Genomic DNA, 18,917 nt, shown 5'->3' on the forward strand with positions numbered 1-18,917 from the left:
GGATATGAACATCCTCGAGTCTTTATTATAGACAGCACAGTACACTCATAGACAGACAGACAGACAGACACATACACACAAACAGAAGAGCAGAGAAATAATAAATGTTCTTATAAAAACAGATGAGTACTGTAATAATGAACAGAAAACAGATGAGAAACAGAGTCACGTCTAATACTGGACAACACAAACCTTTGTTTGAAGAAGTGAGTCAACATTTCAAACTTACACCATGACATTTTCCTTTTTCATATCATCACTTTAATTATTTGTTTAATGATGATCACCTTTAATTCATTAACTAGTTTGTAATCTGTTAAAAAAACAGTAAATAAATAGATATCCCTTATGTGTATGTGGGTGCATATGTGAGCATACGTCGTCAGGGTCAATTCTACCTCGCTAGAACAACACACGACTTTATTTGTTCCTCATACGAGTTCGGCCCATAAGAAAGCTCGAACCCATCGGAGAGAAACCGCTTCACGACGTGAGTTCTGATTGGTCCTCTCAGGATACAGATGTTCAGAGTTCGGCAGTCAAGGCCTGTCCATCGCTGTGGTCCGATCCCCACATCCGGTAAAACTGCGTGAAGTCCACGTACGGCGGGACCCGTCCGGTTTCATCCGGCTGAGCCGCTTGACTTCCTCTCTGTCGGAACAAACTTCCATCTCCAGAACTGGAACTGGAACTCTGCGTGTGCGTGTTGGTGGACTGCAGCGTCTGTGTCGGGCTTTGACTGGTAAGAGGAGCGAAGACAGACAGAGAGGTGGAAACAGGAAAAGGGGCGTGGTCAGAAAGAGGGGCGGGAACAGGAAGCTCATTTATGGGCTGTAAGGCAGTTTGGGGAATCAGAGGTGTTATTAATCTAAAGTGAAGGGGCCATGAAGAGAGAGATTATTTCATCATACTGAAGTGCTATTTAAACATGAGAAGCGTCATTCGAGACAGGGCGAGTTACCCAGCGGTAGGCGTGTCTCCCTCCAGCGTGGATGCCGTGTTGGAGCCGTTGGTCAGCGTGCCCTGCGATGGCATGACCAGAGACAGCGTGACACTGGTTTTACTGGTGCTCTGATGATTGGAGTACGGCACAGACACGGGGTAGATTCGTCCTCCTGCAAACACACAACACTGTGAAGTTCTGTGGGCAAATGATGGCTGTTCTGAGTCTGATCTGAGATCAGAGACGTCTGACCTTGTGTAGGTGTGAGCGATCCGTCTGCCAGCTGGTAGTTGATGATTCTGATCAGCAGCGTCATGTCCTCGTGTCGCGCGCAGTGTGACGCTCTCTGCCTGCCGCTCACGTACACGTCGTGATGCAGTCGTTTGACTCGCTCCACCACCGACTGCGCAGCCGCCTCCAGAGTGCTCTGCAGAGCCAACTCTGCTGCTACCATGGCAACGATCTCCTAAGAGTGGGAACATGGGAAATGCAGTCCACGCAGATGACTTTACTTCAATATCCAACTCATTTATTTTCCAACGATCTCCTGGTTGACTTGCTCCGGACCGTGGGCCGATTCGAGGGCTTTGATGAGCCCCTCTGACATCAGCAGCAGGAATCCCGTCACCTCCTCCAGCGATTGGCCGCCGTGAATCTCAGGCTCTGCGATGATTGGCTTATTCTTTGCTGCACTGAATATGAACACGTGGTTAGAAGAGAGTCATTTATGCTGTATAAGTGATCCTGAGGCTGTATAAACACCTGAGCACATCGATGTCTGTGTAGTTAAATTTGACTTTGTAGTCTCCAATCCGTCGAGTGCTGCTGTGACCAGAAATCACTCCAGACTGCCTCAACCGCACCGGATCCAGACCTGAATGAGACAGAGAGAAGATCAGACTGTGTGTGTGTCAATGTCAATGTGTGTCCATCTGTGTTTGTGTGTGTACTGACCTAGCTGTGCGAGTCTAGACAGCTCATCCTCGTTGTCGGTCGTGTGTGCCCGGCCGATCTGGATCACCTGGTTCTGACCATCAGTTGTGGTCTTACAAAGAAGGGCCCGATTGGTACCTAAATACAAATGCACAAATAAATCATAAGTATCAGTCTGTTGTGTAGCTGGAATGAATCTGTGGCACAAACCACACTTTCCTCACGTTTAAATCTGTCTGAACTAACTGTGTTAAAGATCCTGTACTACAACAAACATGTGCGTGTCTGTGTGTTTTTTTACACAGAGATTACAGAAAATACACGGAAATGTGTCCGGGATGGTTTGATTTTTAGTCCATTCACCAGAGTTCCCACACCTTAGTTAACTTCAAATTCAAGGAAGGACCCGTCAAGGACTTTCCAGGTCTAATACCTTCAAATTCAAGGACTAAATGTGGGGACACATTTCAAGTGAGAGCAAGGTTACATTGTGTTACCTTTAAAGATACATTGTTACAGTTCCCTTTCGAGGGAACCACGCGCTGCGTCACTGCGGTGACACTTTGTGAATATGTGTATGTCAAATTCAACCAATGGTGAGGCTTAACGACAAAGACAGGGTGACGCGGGAGCCAGGAAGTATATCGCTATCTGAAATATTGCCAAAGACGGCGTTACAGGGACACAGGAAGTATAGCAAGGGAGACGCAGCGTCTCGTTCCCTTCTCAGTGAACAACAGTTACATACGTAACCCGAGACGTTTTCATGTGTCAAACACAACTATGCAAAAAAGCATTTTGGTATGAATCAACATTCGTATACAGAAGATATAAGCATTTAAAGCGAAATTTTTATGATATTATCCTACACTACACCAGGAATTATATGGAATTTTTCCATAAAACTTCTTACATAAAATAGATTTAAGCACTTTCAATGACCCTGATCATGCTGGTGAATGATCTCAGCTTCAGCGCTGATAGTGATGACCTCCCTGATCTCTGCTTCACTCCAGTTTGCTGATATTTCTCACTGTGAATGTTGATCTGTGTTTAAATCTCTGTGTCAAAGAGCTGAACATTAACTTCTTGTTGTGATAAGACACACGTCCTCATTTCAGCACGCCCCTTACGGCATTATTTCAGCATCTTGTTCATACAGAATGCTTTATGTGAATGTTACGGCAATGTTACTACTGTAGGTCCTCTTTACAGGAGAGATGGGGACGTGTTTGTGTTCACACAGAAGCCTCTTTGACAATTTTGTGTAAATTATCTGTGACCAAAGTGCTTTGTGAATGGGGTTCATGTGTGTGTGTTAATGTGTACGCACCTACATTGGCGATGTAAAGTTTATTATTGAGTATCAGAGCTACTATAGCTGTGGCTCCACCTGAGACCTCCTGCTCTAAAGACTTCAATCTTTCTGACATCTTCTGAGTCTGAGCTGTGAGAAAGACACCCTGACAGACAAACATACATTAAGTTAGGTGAACATCATTTCTGTATCACCAGCATTAAAAGAAAATCTGAATAAATTGCAAACTTGATGTGTGTGTGTCATCACCTCTGGTAGTTGTGTTTGGAGGTTTGCCCTCTCTGCCAGAGCATCATCAATGGTCTCAAAGTAACTCTTCTCTACGACATCAAACGCCTTGAAGAAATGAGTCAAAGACAAAAGAGCAGAGAAGAGACAAATAACAAAGAGTTGGGTCAGAACATCATAAATATTTACATTAGGAGTGAATTGGTGTCATTGTAAACATGCGGTACCTGTGACAGGACTCTCCGTACGTCTGCATCCGTGTGACTGACGCTCAGCTGATCCAGTAAAAGTTCGGCCGTCATTCGCTGACGCACAAAATCTGCCACCCTGCTGCCGTCATAACCATCAAACACTCCATAGAGAAAACAGCACTCGGTACTGCAGACAAAACGGGAGCACAGTTATTTACATAACACATTTATTATAGTGAACAGTTATGATCAAATAAACACAAATGATCTGTAAATTAGCAGGTGTGACAGAGAAACGATTGTTGACCATGGATAAACTTTACCTGAAGCGGAAGTGTCCGTCTTCATTCGGGTGGCTCTGGGTCCCTTTCCCATCGGTGCCGTACACACAGTTTGGGGCCGAGCCGACCCCACACAGCTGACACAGAGGCAGATCATCTGTCCAACTCTGATGCTGAAATCAATCAATCCAGTCTGTCACTCTCATATAAACATGCTGACTGATTTCAGATCAGAATACACAAACTGAAGAAATATATGCAACTTTTAAGAGAAATACTTTAGAGGGATAGTTCAGCCAAAAATGACAACTCTGTCATCATCCAGTCACTCTCATGTTGTTAAAAAACCTGTATACAATTCATTCTTCTGACAAACACAAAGGAAGATATTTTGAGCAATGTTTGTAAACAAACAGTTCATGAGCCCCATTCATTTCCATAGAATTATTTTTCCTACTATGAAAATGAATGGGGCTCATGAACGGTTTGTTTACAAACATTTTTTATGTTCATCAGACATTTATACAAGTTTGTAACAACATGAGAGTTAGTAAATGATGAGAGACTTTTCATTTTTGGGTGAACTATCCCTTTAAGATGATATGATTTTGCAAGCTTCTTATTGATTCTAAATGATGGGCAGTCAAAAACTCCACAAACATACACAGTATCAGACACATCTGATCCGATTTAAACACTACTGCTGACTCTGAACACAACAGATAAAGTTATTTAGAACCTGAATCGGTCTATGAAATCAGCAGATGAGATGTTTAATGTTGTGAAGACAGACAGATGTACAGATCCCTGAAAGCTCAAGTCTTACACATACACGAGTCACTGAGTGTTAAATGTCTATTGATGAAGTTACACTAAATGTTCAGTAAAAAAGTGTTGATCTTTAAAGGACTTTAAACACTTCCTTACGCTCTGCATCAGACTCCAGCGCTGCGCCGCCATGTTGAGCGGAAGGACGTGACGTCAGAACTGAAGCTCATCTTCGCGCATGCGCGCCCCATCAGACGGCCAGATGACGGTAACAGCTGTTTCCTCATAACAACTCGTTTTCAGAAGTATAGAAATGTAAATGTAGGTTTATTATGATCAAAACTTGTCTTTTTCTGGAATAAGACTGAAATAGTTTCATAATAAATTACTGCTGTAATACATTTTTACGTCTTTTCTTAGTAGTCATTGAATATATTTTTTAAAAGTTCACAGAACAACAAAAAGAAACCATTTTATAAGACATTTTAATGCCAAAACATAAAACCTTTATTATTATTTCTGAACATTTATATAGATTACAGATATTATATACAGAGTTTTAAATAGAGCAGATATATTGGCATGAACTCTTCCCTTTATCATGACATTACACACAATACTGCACATAAATACAGTAAACAACTAAACACACACACATACACACACAAACAGGATTGTGTAAGATGTTTCTGAATGTTTTGGATTTAACTTTTTATCTTAAACTCAAATCCCCTTCAATTTTCAGTCCTTGTGTCTTTTTAAAGATGTAAAATAAATCTTTGGTGTTCCCAGAGTATGTTTGTGAAGTTTTAAATACCGCACAGATCATTTATTATAACATGTTAAAAGTAAGCAAAATGTGCTGCTTTTTTGGGTGTGTCTTTAAAACTTTCAAATAAGCTGATCTCTGTACTAAATGGCAGTGCCGTGGTTGGATAGTGAAGATTAAGGGGCGGTATTATCCCCTTCTGACATCACAAGGGGAGCCAAATTTCAATGAGATATTTTTTCACAAGCTTGCAGAGAATGGTTTACCAAAACTAAGTTACTGGGTTGATCTTTATCACATTTTCTAGGTTGACAAAGGCACCGGGGACCCAATTATAGCACTTAAACATGAAAAAAAGACAGATTTACATGATATGATCCCTTTAAGGATCTATTTCTACCTGATCAGACACTAAGAAATGACTTAGTGTTGGTTTAAACCTAATGTAGTCAAGATGTCTCAGCTATATTAGTATTTTTGGCCTAAACACATGAAGCATATTTTAAGTAAAACACTTTACCAGTGCAAATAATAATCAATGAATGTGTATGGAAGTCGGCTGTTTTGTGTTCATTAATTCTGTGTCTCTTATTTGTTCATAGCACAGTAATCCTCACACATACATGAACTGTATTTATCTCAACCTGAAACTACCTCACAGTCGTGCAGTTACAGGAACTCAATGAACACGATAAGAAGAATTCAACAATGCTCTGTAATCTAACATGGTACAACATCTGTCGTTCGGCTGCTATTGTATCAAATTCAATAATGTGATTTGTGTTACATGAACACGACAGCGTCAAGTGTACCCCAAACATCTTACTGCTCATATCCTTCATGCCAAAAATCATTCAGTAGTCCTGTCGCTGGTACCCCGCTGACCCATTAAAAACACCTTCAGCGCTCTGCTGATAAGATCCGGCTCCTTCAGGACTCTCCAGGTCATCTCCAGCACTGTAGACGGCAGCCGCAGCATCTTGACTCGGATCAGTGTAGTCCTGGGAGAACAGGGCCGAGTCGGCACCCAGTTTATACCTCTGAAACGCTAGGAAGGCCTGTCCGGCCTGATCGGCCAATCACAGAGCAAGAATGTTGGGGGAAGAGGTTTCATGCAGGCATGGATGTCAGGAGGAATTATAAGGCGGTGTGTGTTTTAACAAAGGGAATTCATTAATGTATATGTTGAACCGAAGAGTCGTGAGATGAATGCAAACCATTAAAATAAACCCAGAATAGATCAAAGCAAAAGGAATTGTTACATTGTTAACAAAAGAGAATTTAAATAAGAAAGATATGAGGAGAAGGAATGATGAGGGTTTGGAGGAGAGAAAATAGAAGATGAGAGTTTTTAATCTATAGCCAATGAGATTTCATCTACATGTCACAGTACAAACATACGTGTGTATATATACTGAATAAAAATATGGACTTTAATGGCACCTGCTGGTGAAACATTTAAACTTCATGTTCCTATAAAGCATACTGATTCTCATTCAAATAGGAATTCATTAACACTGACCTTTAATATCTATTTGTCCATACTGCACTGCAAATCAATATGAAGGAACACCTGCTGTTTTTTGACACATCTGTATTTGATCTTAATTTTGAGTTGATCATCTATAACTTTCAGTTCTTCTGTGACTCCTCAACATTCACACACACGCGAGTGGATGTTTGTTTGTATGCGTGTGTGTGATTTCAGCGGTATGATGTGTAATAAGTTCCTCATATTCCTCTTCGAAACACACACGCTTCAGTCTCTCCACAGAGAACAGTGTAAGAGCGCCCTGAAACACACACACATGTTGGTGCCACTATCATTATAAAGACTTCATAGGTGTAATGTAGTGACTAAAGGTTGTGTATGTATATAACTGTGTGTATGACAAAGAAAAATCCTACTCGGCTCATAACCCAACCTCTAAAGCTCACCCTTATAGAAAACTTACTACATTTTTTACTTGTTTAAGATGTTTATATAGTGAATGATTTGAATGATGTGGACTGCTGGGCTCATAATACAGGGGGAGTGACCGAAAACACACATTAGATTATCGGGACATTACAGCAGCTTAGCTTAGCCAGAGCCGTTTGAGCTTAGCTGGCGACTGACGTATTCCTGTAGGCGGAGTTTAGTCAAAAAACTCTTATTATGGCTCTGTCCCAAATGGCACACTTCATGTGGACTTTCAGTCTCGTGGCCTTAAATTGCGTGTGCTTGCTTAGTCTACGAGTCTGTATGGTGTCCTATATGTCATTTTTACGCTCTGAAGTGTGCTCATCAGCGCCCCCTTGATGTGGTCTCTGGCGAAGCCCGCACTGCAGCAGGCTTTGCGCACTTTACCAACCCACAAGTCCTTGCAAAGAGCAATCAGACCAATCCTATTTCCAGTGTGACGCTCAAGTATGTCCCAAAATGCCACTCCGGTGCACCCACGTGGACTCGCATCAAGGGTCCCTAAAGTCTGCACTAGATGATGTCATCAAAGTTTGGACTCTAAGGAGAACCACAAATCTGGAGTGTGCCATTTGGGACAGGGCCATTGACATCATTAAAGCAGGAAGTAGAGGACTGTAGTCCAAACCGGCCGTTCACTGCAGACTTTGAAGGGGAAATTCTGTTCAAGAAAATATATCGCCTGACAGTGAACTTTGACCTTTATTATTTTACAGGTATTATTTATGCTCTAACAGAAACATTACACATGAACTAAAGTTAAAAAAATTGGATTAGGAAGAACGTGACCTTTAACACGCATGCTCACATATTAAAGCTAGAGATGCACTACTAATCGACATTTTATATGTCAGTCTCACGACATTCAGAGCCGGGCATTTTGATGCCAGTTGCGCAAGCAATAACGTCACAACCAAATGCACGCTCGCAGTGGAAGCAGCACCCGACCCGTTATCAAACAGCTGGATTAATTTAATTCTGTACCTGGAAACTTGATCCTAGTTTTCTTTTCAGTGTTTTCCCGATTTTTTTGATACTGTGGCACTGATGACATCACACGCTAATTAGCATATTTGTGACGTCATCATATCGTGTTTGAGGTAGATATAGTTTTGGTACTAAAAAATCTGTTTTTCTACTCTGTCTTATCTGACTTTCATTGTTTGTTATCTTTTATTTGAACACAACTGAATGCTATTTTCACATATTATCCATTCTAGTGTTGGCCGATATACCCCATTTTGAGATCGTCCTATCGTCAGCCTGTGAGATCGCCGAAGCACGATAGTATTGGGGGGCGGGGCAAGAGTTTTCTCATTTATGTATTTGTTCATTTTTTACTCATTTATGACAAGTCACTTGATTGGTGGACAAAAAGAAGCAAGGCCAACACAGTCAAGACCGCAACCTTCTTAAAACTGATGCCATTAATCAGAACAACACACTCGCTGGTTTTAAACCAATGCGTGCCAACCTCTCTAGTGCAAGGAAATATCAGAGCCGCGTGTATTACAAGCTCATGTGCGGGGGAATAGTCTGAATCATGCACATTACAAGTTCAGGTGCAAGAAGGAGTGTATGCGCGCATTCAAGTCCAAACAAGAGTCCAAGACGCGCGCATTAAGTCCAGGTGCGTGCCAGTAATCCGTGCAGGTTACAAGCTCTCTTGCCCAAAGTGAAGCCCACGAACCCTCTCATGCTAGGAAAAGCACGCAATGCGCATGTTAAAGGCGGAGTGCACAATGTTTGAAAGCCAATGTTGATATTTAAAATCACTTAAAAAAACACGCCCCTACCCCAATAGAATCTGGACCTTCTTTTAAAAGACCCTCCACACATACGCAACCCAGCAAGGATGTCGGTTAGTAGACACGCTCCTTACTGCTGATTGGCTATAAGTGTGTTTTGGTAGTCGGCCCGTCTCCTTTTCCAAAGCGTTTTTCAAACATTGTGCACTCCGCCTTTAATGTGAAACTATGATGTAATAATAATAACCATCGCCAACTATCGTCATGAAAGCCTGCTATTGGCGATATGTCTGACGATTGTGGATACACGATACTAACCCTAATCCGTTCTATTGTCAGACATAAAGGAAGAGATTAAAATAGTAACTAAACACGACCCAATAACACCTAGTGTTTAATCCAACATGCTGTTACTTTAACTACTGTTAAATCCTGATTTATAAATGCAACATCGTCTGACAAAATCACCATACATTTACTTTGAAGAGCTGATACGAGGTGATTTTGGCTACATTGTGCCTGTTGCTCTTCTCATTTTTTGTTATGAGCACTTTTAAATGCAAGAGATAGTTTTATTGTAGATTGTAGAAATTGAAATCAGCCAGAAAAATTGCAATCAGTGCATCTCTAATTAAAACACATGCACATTCTAATAACACACAGGCACACAAATGCCTGATTGATTCTGCCTAAAATAATAATCAGTTCAGCTCCAGGACAAATGATCTTTTCTCACATTCTAAAAATACTCAAAAACTGAGACCAGGTACAAACCCAGGTGAAGATGGAGAAGAACGAGAAGGCGATGGCCGCCCGTGCAGCGTCTCCTCCTTTTCGCAGTGGGTTGTCCTCCGGTTTGGCCACCTGCCACTGATTGGCCAGTAAACAAAATCCTACGAACCACATGAAGGACCAGAACGCTGGAATAGAGAGAAAGACAGCAGACACAGAGAGAACATCATATACATTAAATGTACTGCTATGTAAAGGATTGATATGATGGATCACAAAATCTCCTTCAGGTGTTACCTGACGTGCCAACATCTGCCAGCACAGCTTTCTTGCGGTCTTTAACGCTGCTGATCTGAGGGAAATACGCATCTAACGCCAGGAAGAGCATGCAGCACAGGAACGCCAGCGAGCCCATGCCAACAGCGTAGTTACAGGCGTTCTGGTTACGATTGAAGATGCAGAACTCCTCAGCATCACCGGGTCTGTTAATGTAGCCTTCATTAGCAATGCAGCCGAAGATCACTAATGAAAAAAACTAAATATAGACAGAGATAAGCATATTTAAAACTACTCATGGTCTTCAAAACGGTGTATCACTTAAATAGGTCAGGTTTTAATCATTTATTTTTTTCAAGGTCGACTCATGATGAAGAGCTTTAAGTGTCCAAATCAGTCCACAGATTGAGATTTTCCTCCCTCTCTCTGATTCTTTTAGTTATGAAAGTTACAGCTTTTTTTACAGTATAATTAACTCTTTGAGAAAAAAATCTTTTCTAACTCTTATGATGTGAACCTTTGAAACTTCTTTTATAATGAAATCAGTCAAGCTGTAGGAGGTACAAAAATAACCACATTTAAAACCATGACCGTTCTGCTGAAATAGAGACAGAAACACACAGGTGTTAAAGACGAAGCAGAAACAAAACTGACTTCCTTTTTTAATGTGAAATGTCAATACTGTGTGAATGACAAGCACACAAAACAACAACAAAAACAGTTTGTCAGACATTATTCCTGATCAGGATTGTAATACAGTTTTCATATTTATTGTGAGTGAAAGAATCTTTGTTTGTTTGCTTGTTATGAGCACAAATTTAACAACTTTAAAGGTGCCAAAGAATGCATTGTAATAATCTGTTAAATTGTTCTCTGATATCTAAACAGAAGGTTTGTAACTTTATTAAGTGCATAAATGATCCAGAGTCAGTTTTTCATGTTCAGTTACACACTTTTATTTGCCTTTATAATGAAATGGTCTATTATTATCTTATTTGAAAGGGTCATGAATAATAATGTTGAGCTCTGCTCTGATTGGCTGTTTCTCCTTCAGTAGCTCTGTGTGTGTGTAAACAGATCTTATATTTGAGTCTGTATCAGATTTTGAGGAATAATCAATTGTTTGGAGATTGTTAATGGACGTTTCTGAGTGATAAGTTTGTGTTTTTTTTTTCAGTATGGACCTGCAAAACTTAACTGTAACTTCAGCCTAAGCGCTAGCATATAGCATTGACTAGCATATAGCGATAACTCAGCAGTCACAACTTTGTTTTTAGCATTGTAACAACATTGTATTTAATTTTATGTGTAATTTAAGGTTGTGGTGTACATCTGGACTGTGATGTCACAGTTGGTGTTATGTTGAGATTGGTCTGTTTTCCTGGCCTGGCTCCGCCCTCCTGCGTGCTTCCGCTTTTTCTTTTTCATTTCGCTTCAGTACAACATCTGGGACTGCTCTGTAGAGTTTCGTTTTCTACTGCAAAAATCTGCAGGACCAATCAGCGAACAGATGGTGGTGGGTAAGAACGATGACGTTGAGGTCGTGCGTCAGTTTGAGTTGTAGTTCAGTAATGGCAGCAGAGAAAGACGTGAGAAAAGCTATTTGGTCCGTTGTTGCAAAACTGCCGAATATGCAGAAGTTAAAGCCGGTGCAAGAACCAGGTTTGTCAAGTTTTGTTTGTCTGATTATTCTGACTTGTTGTTTCCGGCCGGTTTCGGCGCATGATATACGTCACAACCACACTTTAGCGATTGGATATGGCAGATCCCGAGTGACTCTGGACAGATCCAATAGTTTTAAACTTCAACAGAGGACCCTTCTTAACGGAAGTAACGCTTCGCAATGGAGCGTGGCCAGACTTTCTGTACAAATGAAATGAATGTACGAGAGTCTGGTTGGACCAGGCTAGTGTTTTCCAGCGGTCTTATGCATTTATGTGGTTTACATAAGAAGTCTCATTACCATGATCACAACTCTCATCTATGCCTACATAAATACAGTTTTACATCTACGGCACCTTTAATGATTTAACTCATGCAGATTTTAAGTGGTAATTTGATTAGCTGTGCTGATGTTACAGGTGGTTAGTAGGATGACTGCTTACTAGTCAAAGTAAGAAAAAGCCCAATTCTCTATGGCTTTGTTAGGACATAAAGTCACATCTGCATGGGGTTTATAACTTTGTGAAATTATACAAATTAGGGAAATTCAGTCTGAGTACATTCGCTTCACTCTCGCTTTCTTTATATAGCCAACTGTGTGTCATTCACTCTGCAGTTAAAAATTTATATTTTATTTTTAGACACATTATACTGACTGACGAGGCTGTTGGGTAATAAATGGGATTTGAAGCCCACTGTTTGCTGTGGTCATTTTAAATGTTAAAACTTTATTTTAATGAAGTTAAAGTTAGGCATTTATGAGATAAATCCATTGCTAAAGGCTGTTATATATTGTTAGTCATTTAATAAAAAATTATTTATCATGGTATGGTAATCAAACCCCATAACCTTGGTGTTTCCAGCATTATGTTCCGTCAGGTATACTACAGGAATACAAATATATACATACATAACTTACACATACCCTGTATCTAAAGCGGATATTGATATAAAGTCAGCATCCCCACATACACGCACGCGCGCGCGCACACACGTGTGACTGGTCCAGTAACAGTCGTTTCTAGCAGGAAATGAATGCCAGTGATGCAAAAAAGCGGAATGAGACTGAGGTGTCACAACATCATTTCGACAGAACCCTCAAACGCTCCACAACCCGAACCGTGATCGCTACGTACCCACGACACGATCCTGAGCCCGGTTTGCGGCTGCTGGATGAACGTGAGCGGGTCGAAAGCTCCGCCGGATCTGCCCGCGCCGTACGCGCCGAAGCCCTGCTGCATCCCGTCCATCAGCGCGCGCTCCCGTGTCCGTCAGCCTCTCTGTGACCGCCGCCGGTTCCGTTATTTATCGCCAACAACCGGCGATAAATCACGCTTTCTGTCTGTCTGCGTAAATCTTCTCGGCTGTCTGTGACTGACTGTCGCTCTCACGGCAACGAGCGCGCTCAGAGTCAGGAGAGGAGGAGAGAGAGAGAGCCCGTAGGGAGTGTGCAGGCGCGTGCTCCTTCTGTTTGAGCGCGTGTCCGCGGTGATTGAAGAGTCGATACAGAGAAACATGCAAACAGCGCAAAACATGATGCTGTATTTACGTCATGTCATTTACACGGATAATGATGCTATACACGTGAATGACGAGTTTGAAGTACAACCATTTAAAGTTGTAATGTGAATATATTTATTTTGTTTGAGTGTTGAGTTTAGGAGTCGAATCAACATGAAAACCAAGAGCAGCTATGAGGAGTCATCAACTAAAAACAGCATCTGTGAGGACCAAACACACAGTGAGGAGGCTCATCATCTGAGCTCTCCTCACAAATACACTGAATAACTATTTTTGCTTTGTCCTGACCTTATTATTTCACCTAAAGTGATATCAGTTCATTGTATTTTCCTCAAAGTCAAGTCAGCATCTTATGAGCAGCAACAGTTAATTTAAATGACTCAGTCAGTAGTTTGTGAGAAGAAGCGAAGCGCGCCCTCTAGTGGTGACGTCCTATTAAACATAGGAGTGACGCTCTTCTCTACACTAAACCCGCTGACCAATCATATTGCCTGATAAAAGCAGTTAGACCAATAGAAACTCTTAACCTCAGTTACCAAGCAACGCGTGGGGTTTAGGTTGCCGTGCCATAAGGAAGAAAGAGACACGCGTAAAGAATCACATCAAATTCTGTGTTTTGATCATTTGTGCGCTGTTGTGTTTAGTCTGATGGTGAAGTTAAGAGCGAGATGTGTTGTCGTGGGTAAGAATCCGTTTGATTGTTTTACTAGACACTGAGTTTGTGTATTTGTTTAAGTGCTCGTGTGTGTGTGTTCAGGAGATGCAGCTGTAGGGAAGACTTCTCTGTGTCACATGTTTCGCAGTGATGGTGCTGTGTTTCAGAAGAACTACAGTATGGTAAGAGAGCATAATCCGAACACAACAACATTAGTGACGTCATTCCATCCACTTTCAGTGATTTTCTATCCACTCACACAGAAACACGTGCATGATGTTTGATTGAAACAATGATGATTTGACTGATTATGAGTGTTTTTGTGAGGAGCAGTAAAATGGCATCACAAGTTGGGTGTCATGATATTTCACTTCACTGTGAATGAATGGAGTTAAATTAATACACTTCAGCAGAATATAAATCAACTTACAGTGTGCGCGTGCGTGCGTGCGTGCGTGTGTGTGAGAGAGATCGAGAGATCAAAGTGTTCTGAGAGTTCTGAGATGACAGAAAAAAGTTCCTCCAGATGTTACACCATTACTGAAGTATTGAGACCAGTGTTGGATGTAACTAGTTAGTTACTAAGTAATTAGTTACTGTAATTTAATAACTTTTTCCTCTGCATCAGTACAGTATGTGGTTACTTTGTAAATTTAATGAAAGTTACTTCTGATGTAATCAATCAATGATATATAATAATACAATAGTGGATTTAACATCAACATTTAGGGGTTGGTTTCCCGGACAGGGATTATCTTAAACCAGGACTAGGCCTTATTATATTATATATTTTTATATTTGGACTTCGAGTCTGTTAATAAAGAATAATAATATTTATGAAATATAACTAGTTTAAACAAACATGCCTTACTAAAAACATTACTGGCGTGGATTTTGAGGCAAAAAAAAGGGCACGGATGTATTTTAAGATATGTCAGTGAAAGTTGTTTTCAGTTTGGATAGCTCTTACATTTATTTTAGTCTAGGACTAGTCTAATCCCTGTCCGGGAAAATGCACCTTAAAGTCTAAGGTTAGTGTAGTTTACAATTCTCACTATTAACTAGTTGGTTATAAGCATTAATATTACTGAGATATTGGCTGGTTATTAGCACATATTAATGTCTGATTCTGCAAAACCTTATTCTACACCCTTAATCCTACCAATACTTAAACTTAATAACTACTTTACTAAGTATTAGCAGTAATTAGTAGTATATTGAGGAAAAAGTAATAGTTAATAGTGAGAATGGGAGCTTAAAAAGTGTGAGCAGAATAATTAATGTATTTTTATGATTTATTCCAGCAGTTTCAAGCCCATCTTTGTATCATTTACTAAATATGATTTAGAAAGTCATAGGAATAGTAATTAAATACTTTTTGGAGAGTAATTTGTACAGTAATGTAATCACATGATTGAAGATGTAGTAAGTAACTAGTAATTAATTACTTTTTGGAGAGTAACTTACCCAACACTGGTTAAGACAGATATGTGATCTGTTGACTTCAGCTAATGTAGGTGATGGATAGATTGATACAGAGCGGTCTGATTCTCATCTCAGATTGTGTTTACTGGTAATGATGAGGCATCGTTTCCCATCATCCTCTGTGTGTGAGGTCACAGCTGTCAGATGATTGATGGGTAGTCATGCTGGTTATCTACAGGTGATGTTAATAGACTCTGATAGGAGCAGATCACTTTAACAACATACAACTCTGACTGTGACTGTTTGTTTGTTTTAGACTGTTGGTGTTGAGCTGATGGAGAAATCAGTGTCCATTCCTGACACCAGTGATAGTGTGGTACACACACACACACACACACACACACACACACACACACACACACACGCGCGCACACACAAAGACACTGTGTGTTGAGTGACTGACGGTGTAATTGTGTGTTTTCTCTCTTTAAGGAGTTTTATATCTATGACTCTGCTGGACGAGAGTTGTTTGCAGACGCCTGTGAGAACGTTGTGAGTAAAATTGATTGTGTTGTTGAGTGAAATGACTTTAATATCACGATAACCTGATGTGTGTTGTCTGATATGTGTGTGATGTGTGTGTTAGTGGGGTCAACCGTCTGTGATCTGTGTGGTTTTTGACATTACCAGTGAAGCCTCGTTCACCAGCTGTAGTCGATGGGTTGAGAGAGTTCAGTCTCACTGTAATGGACTGCAGGTACCAGGTGAGAGTTTACAAACACACATCATGAGACCATTAGTTTAAAGCAAAATACACCTTCTATTTCTTTTTGAATCCCCATTAAACCAAAGCAGTCTTATTGCTGTTTTGATGCTCTTGTTAATGTGATGTCACACTGATAAAGCCCTGCCCATTACAAGTGACTGCTTTATTTTACCCAAAAGCTTTTCTAAATGTGTTTGTTAGCACACTGTAGCACTAATGTGGTTAAAGATAGTATTGTCTCAGACTGTAATCAGATCTATTTTAACTGAAAGTGCTCGCTGTCTGTGTGTAAGTGAATGAGGAGCTGTAGCTCATTTGCATTTAAAGGTACACACATGAAAACAGAGCTTTATTGCTCACACTTGAAAGGGGGTATTTTTGAGGTGATATAATAAATGATCTGTGGAAGATTTCATGCTGGAGCGTCACAGACACAACTGAGACTTATGCTGGGTACACAACATAAAATAATCGGGCTAATTTTGGGCTGATTTCCCCTCTTCCGACAATCCAAGCTGTGTCCCGATTATCTTGATGGTTCTACAGATTATTTTATCAGATTTACTCTTGGTGTGAGGTGTGTTAGGAGTGTCCGAACCCAATCAGAAGAACGTCGGAGCCCCCCGAACATGTTTAATATTTACGAACAGAAATCCTGATGTGTGTGGGGAACCCCAAAGACAGATGTGCGCACGCTCTTGAGGTAATCACGTAAAACGAAACAATATCCAATCAGAAAGCAAGTTGATGGAAGACAGAAGCAGTCATGGGTGGCGCAGCACAAAGTGAAGTTGATGCAAAGTGAACTTATACAGACCTGATGTTCTTGCTGTCTCCACGACTTCACCCAAACCTTTTTCTTTTTTCCTTGAATTTTCTGTGAAAATCATTCCAAACACTATCATTGAAATTTCTACCTGCATATCGTCCGTCATGCTTATTCTGAAGTCTCGCAAGATTATGCCAGATTTCCTGTGTTCACAGTCTTCAGTTAAAAATATACAAAAAGCAGTCGTTTAGTAAATGCATAAAATCACTATTTAAAACTGTCACATTCTTTAACCCGACTCAATGCAGTAAACATATAATATTGATTTTCAACTTGATCTGTCGAGTCAGATTTCACAAGATATATAACTTAAACTTTTTGAATTTGTGCGCTTTACATCACGTCTGTAAACAGACAGAAGAGAACACTGAACACTACATCACATGTCACGTGTGTGCTGCTGTGGCGGATGCTGAAGAGTTTGTAGTTTGTTCAACAATTGCTTAGAGTTTAAACTTGTCATCTAGATCAAGGCTTCCCAAACTTTTCAGCCCAAGACCTCCAAAATAACTTTTGAAAATTATTTTGCGACCCCCCCCCCATAATATCCCCCCGCCCCCCTATCTTGTGCCCCCTTGGGGGTCCCGAGCCCTACTTTGGGAACCACTGACTAGATGGTGTTGTGTGTGTGTGTTTACAGGTGTACTGGTGGGTAATAAGTGTGACCTGTCATCCAGGAGAGAAGTGGAGACTTCTGAAGCTCAGACCTGGGCTCAGACTCACGGGCTTCAGTACCACGAGACATCTGCTGTAAGTAAAATCACATTCATCTCAAAAACATCTCACAAAGTGTCTCTGATGAAGATCTAAACTCAACTGTTGTTGTGTTGATCTGACAGAAGGAAATCGGACAGTTTGAAGCTCCGTTCCTGAGTTTAGCTCAGATGTTTTACTCCCACTATCAGGATCAGATACAGACCACCAAGAGTCTTCTTTAAACTTCTCTGCTATTGTTTGTCAGGTTTCATTAGTGAATGTTTGTTTTTGTGGAAAGTCACAAATACTCATGTGATCTGAACATAATGTTTAATGATTTCATAATACTGTTATAGAGTTCTGAATAAAGATCTTCATAAAGAAGCACTTATGGTTTATGGTTTACGCACACACACACAAACATGTTGGCATTTGTGGTTTACAGGGACATGATTCCATAGATACTATCCTTAACTACTCTATACCCCTAACTTACCCCAGTCCACAACCCCAACCATCACAAAAACCTGTTGGCAGTCTTTAATCGATGAAAAACTATCATTTAGTATGATTGTTAAGACTTTTAGTTTACGGGAACACTTCCTTTTGTTTATGGCATAATAAACATGTCTTAATACCCTACTCATCCTGAAGTCATCCGAGATACACATCTCCATCATTTTTCAGACAAACACGTTTTCAGTTATTTTAGTAAATGTTTTAGATCTTCCAAGCTTTATAACAGTTAGAAACATCTCTTCTTTCTTCAAGTCCAAAAAAGTGTGCATCCATCCTTTACAGATGTAATCCACACGGCTCCAGGAGGATAAATAAAGGCCTCCTGAGGGTAATCCATGTCATTTTTCAAGAGAAATATCCATATTTTAATCTTTATAAATGAATAATAATCAGACAATTCATTGCGATACAATACAATATCGATTACCAACGATGCTATGTTTGACGATACATCAACCGTTTCTTCGATGCAATTGATTCAATTAGATTAATTTATCGATACTTTAATATTACGTGCCTAGTTAAGCCCTTATATTTTTAATAACTCACAGATGCAGCCAAAATAAACTCTTAATAAAAGGATCTTGGGCATCTGGTGAATGCATTTTGGATTTTACCAGAAACTAGTTATTATGATACCCATATGACCCTCATGTTAAAATGCCCAACAGCAGAAAATAATGTTTTTACAGCC

At 40.3% G+C, this 18,917-nt stretch overlaps 2 protein-coding genes across 6 annotated transcripts; one reads left to right on the forward strand and one right to left on the reverse strand.

The window, feature by feature from the left end:
- Positions 1 to 3: 3 nt before the first annotated feature.
- On the reverse strand, positions 4 to 13,640 carry tab1 (TGF-beta activated kinase 1/MAP3K7 binding protein 1). Of its 5 annotated transcripts, none has more exons than XM_073870634.1 (13): positions 13,622 to 13,640; positions 10,172 to 10,409; positions 9,917 to 10,062; positions 3,937 to 4,067; positions 3,650 to 3,800; positions 3,444 to 3,530; positions 3,210 to 3,339; positions 1,898 to 2,014; positions 1,706 to 1,817; positions 1,481 to 1,635; positions 1,196 to 1,399; positions 962 to 1,115; positions 4 to 739 (listed from the first exon to the last, which is right to left on the reverse strand). In XM_073870634.1, exons 2-13 carry the CDS (start codon positions 10,287 to 10,289, stop codon positions 526 to 528), a joined length of 1,719 nt encoding a protein of 572 aa, XP_073726735.1. In that variant the 5' UTR covers positions 10,290 to 10,409; positions 13,622 to 13,640; the 3' UTR covers positions 4 to 525. The 5 variants fall into 5 exon arrangements, with proteins under 5 accessions (XP_073726735.1, XP_073726734.1, XP_073726736.1 ...); XM_073870633.1 differs by lacking the exon at positions 13,622 to 13,640 and adding an exon at positions 12,949 to 13,545; XM_073870635.1 differs by lacking the exons at positions 9,917 to 10,062; positions 10,172 to 10,409; positions 13,622 to 13,640 and adding an exon at positions 4,822 to 4,980.
- A 44-nt stretch (positions 13,641 to 13,684) lies between these two features.
- On the forward strand, positions 13,685 to 18,088 carry ift27 (intraflagellar transport 27 homolog (Chlamydomonas)). Its single transcript, XM_055213629.2, has 7 exons — positions 13,685 to 14,015; positions 14,091 to 14,170; positions 15,730 to 15,789; positions 15,906 to 15,965; positions 16,060 to 16,177; positions 17,649 to 17,758; positions 17,848 to 18,088. The coding sequence occupies exons 1-7, from the start codon at positions 13,982 to 13,984 to the stop codon at positions 17,944 to 17,946; spliced, it is 561 nt and encodes a 186-aa protein (XP_055069604.1). The 5' UTR covers positions 13,685 to 13,981; the 3' UTR covers positions 17,947 to 18,088.
- Positions 18,089 to 18,917: the final 829 nt, after the last annotated feature.

This window comes from Misgurnus anguillicaudatus, chromosome 8 (genome assembly GCF_027580225.2).
Source record: "Misgurnus anguillicaudatus chromosome 8, ASM2758022v2, whole genome shotgun sequence".
Taxonomy (NCBI): domain Eukaryota; kingdom Metazoa; phylum Chordata; class Actinopteri; order Cypriniformes; family Cobitidae; genus Misgurnus; species Misgurnus anguillicaudatus.

Excerpts from the sequence above, each read along its gene's own strand:
- tab1 (XM_073870633.1), bottom strand. The coding sequence starts at position 13,062 with ATGGACGGGATGCAGCAGGGCTTCGGCGCGTACGGCGCGGGCAGATCC. Across the intron at positions 10,410-12,948 it reads GGCTCAGGATCGTGTCGTGG|TTTTTTTCATTAGTGATCTT; the intron begins GTACGTAGCGAT and ends GTCTATATTTAG. Across the intron at positions 740-961 it reads GGAGACACGCCTACCGCTGG|TCAAAGCCCGACACAGACGC; the intron begins GTAACTCGCCCT and ends TCCTCTTACCAG.
- ift27 (XM_055213629.2), top strand. The coding sequence starts at position 13,982 with ATGGTGAAGTTAAGAGCGAGATGTGTTGTCGTGG. Across the intron at positions 15,966-16,059 it reads CAGACGCCTGTGAGAACGTT|TGGGGTCAACCGTCTGTGAT; the intron begins GTGAGTAAAATT and ends TGTGTGTGTTAG. Across the intron at positions 16,178-17,648 it reads TAATGGACTGCAGGTACCAG|GTGTACTGGTGGGTAATAAG; the intron begins GTGAGAGTTTAC and ends GTGTGTTTACAG.